Consider the following 2,866-nt stretch of genomic DNA (forward strand, 5'->3'; position numbering starts at 1 on the left):
TGTTATTTATTTCAAAAGTCTCATAAATTATTTTAACCACAGTGTTTTAAAAGTCAAGAACAAAATTACATTCAAATGTTTCTACAGCACTTCAAGTAAATTTAGTGTTCAGCAGTGTTAGCACTCTACAGAAAACTCTTATAATTAAAACACTGAGAAATAGTCAATGGCCAGATTCACTGAGAGCTCCAAACACTTCAATTCTAGCAGAAACTAGGGCGATATTTTTTGGACCTGAGAGTTTCTACACGTCTTCATTTACAGAATCCATTAGTCCAGCATAGTCCCTCTCCAGTTCATCTCTGCTATGTACAAACTCTGTGTTTGTCACTGAATAATCTGCGTAACGTGTAGATCTGGGTGAGGGCCACGCTGACCATGACCAGCAGACTGACACTGGACCAGAAGGAAACCCGCCACAGGTTATCCTCCAGCAGGTAACGGTCACGAGCCTCGAACGCCCGCAGCGTCGTCTGTAGCTGACGGCTTCGCTCCAGGTTCTTGTGCACAGAGTCCATTGTGTCCTGTGCGGTGAGAGAAAACATTTGGAAACATTGCATTTTGGTTGCAGATGATCAGTGCCAAAACTAGAGCTTTGAGGAAAATTAAAACTGCAAATGATTTTCTTAACTGCATTCAACCATTTAAAAAATGTTCTGGAAATAATGTGAAAATACTGGCAGCTGTTCTTCAACTTTAATAAAGCCTACTGTAAAATATGTGGTATGCAAATTATCAAAATAATCAAAACATAACCTGAAAAACCTGTAGTACACAATCTACTACATGCCTTCTGTTGTCTGACTGATAGCTTGTTAGCAAGTAAAAGGCCTTTTAGTGTAATTGTAAAATCATCCACTTTCAGGTTGTGATAATATTTGCTCATTTTTTATTAGGGGAACTTGAGAATAACTTTTATAATAGTATTAATATATTTTAAGATAAACACGCACTGGACTGGCTTCCAGTTTAATCATGTTAAAATTCGGGGGGAAAAACTCAATTTGATCATAAAATTACATGTTTAAAGCACTAGGCCTAATATTTATATGCATTTTATGTAAGTAGTCTCTTTTGTGGTTTAAAAGCTCTCACTGATGTACATTACAAGCTATCAGAATTTCATCTCTTTGGCCATATAAATATTAGCAACTGGACCAAATTACACATTGTTGCTCAGTTTGAGCTCCATATTCTCCTACATCATATTATATGAGCCATAAAGGCTTGGTATATCAAATAACACTCCATTTTTTCCCCTACTGTTAAACAATTGATTTTGCTAACTATTATTTCATATGTCAGATCTTACGGAGTTAAGAAACCTTATAGCGCCAATATAATGTACGGTTTGTTCACTACAAAAGCATATCTGTCATCTTATGTACAGTATGTGGGATGAAAATGGTATCAGAACCTTTTTAGAACTTAAAGGTAAAACACTGAGAAATGGTCAATGGCCAGATTCACTGAGAGCTCCAAACACTTCAATTCTAGCAGAAACTAGGGGGATATTTTTTGGACCTGAGAGTTTCCACACGTCTTCATTTACAGAATCCATTAGTCCAGCATAGTCCCTCTCCAGTTCATCTCTGCTATGTACAAACTCTGTGTTTGTCACTGAATAATCTGCGTAACGTGTAGATCTGGGTGAGGGCCACGCTGACCATGACCAGCAGACTGACACTGGACCAGAAGGAAACCCGCCACAGGTTATCCTCCAGCAGGTAACGGTCACGAGCCTCGAACGCCCGCAGCGTCGTCTGTAGCTGACGGCTTCGCTCCAGGTTCTTGTGCACAGAGTCCATTGTGTCCTGTGCGGTGAGAGAAAACATTTGGAAACATTGCATTTTGGTTGCAGATGATCAGTGCCAAAACTAGAGCTTTGAGGAAAATTAAAACTGCAAATGATTTTCTTAACTGCATTCAACCATTTAAAAAATGTTCTGGAAATAATGTGAAAATACTGGCAGCTGTTCTTCAACTTTAATAAAGCCTACTGTAAAATATGTGGTATGCAAATTATCAAAATAATCAAAACATAACCTGAAAAACCTGTAGTACACAATCTACTACATGCCTTCTGTTGTCTGACTGATAGCTTGTTAGCAAGTAAAAGGCCTTTTAGTGTAATTGTAAAATCATCCACTTTCAGGTTGTGATAATATTTGCTCATTTTTTATTAGGGGAACTTGAGAATAACTTTTATAATAGTATTAATATATTTTAAGATAAACACGCACTGGACTGGCTTCCAGTTTAATCATGTTAAAATTCGGGGGGAAAAACTCAATTTGATCATAAAATTACATGTTTAAAGCACTAGGCCTAATATTTATATGCATTTTATGTAAGTAGTCTCTTTTGTGGTTTAAAAGCTCTCACTGATGTACATTACAAGCTATCAGAATTTCATCTCTTTGGCCATATAAATATTAGCAACTGGACCAAATTACACATTGTTGCTCAGTTTGAGCTCCATATTCTCCTACATCATATTATATGAGCCATAAAGGCTTGGTATATCAAATAACACTCCATTTTTTCCCCTACTGTTAAACAATTGATTTTGCTAACTATTATTTCATATGTCAGATCTTACGGAGTTAAGAAACCTTATAGCGCCAATATAATGTACGGTTTGTTCACTACAAAAGCATATCTGTCATCTTATGTACAGTATGTGGGATGAAAATGGTATCAGAACCTTTTTAGAACTTAAAGGTCCCCTGAAATGCTTAGAAATACGCAGCGTTACTCTATGTGTTGACGTCATTTTAACTGAAGCAGGAAGACAGGGCGGGACATATCAAGCAGTCCCGCCCCTTTTTCAAATAGCCAATAGCGTTCGTTTATATCACAGCTT

At 37.1% G+C, this 2,866-nt stretch overlaps 1 protein-coding gene across 1 annotated transcript in view; it reads right to left on the minus strand.

The window, feature by feature from the left end:
* Window positions 1-1,449: 1,449 nt before the first annotated feature.
* Window positions 1,450-2,866, minus strand: part of LOC107711216 (transmembrane emp24 domain-containing protein 1-like) — a 4,480-nt gene continuing 3,063 nt past the window's right edge. The window contains exon 4 of the mRNA XM_016516155.1: window positions 1,450-1,814. Coding sequence (XP_016371641.1) covers window positions 1,596-1,814 — 219 coding nt within the window. The 3' untranslated portion in view covers window positions 1,450-1,595. The remainder of the gene's footprint in view (window positions 1,815-2,866) is intronic.

The sequence above is a fragment of the Sinocyclocheilus rhinocerous genome, unplaced genomic scaffold (genome assembly GCF_001515625.1).
Source record: "Sinocyclocheilus rhinocerous isolate Xijiao unplaced genomic scaffold, SAMN03320098_v1.1 scaffold115, whole genome shotgun sequence".
NCBI classification, from domain to species: domain Eukaryota; kingdom Metazoa; phylum Chordata; class Actinopteri; order Cypriniformes; family Cyprinidae; genus Sinocyclocheilus; species Sinocyclocheilus rhinocerous.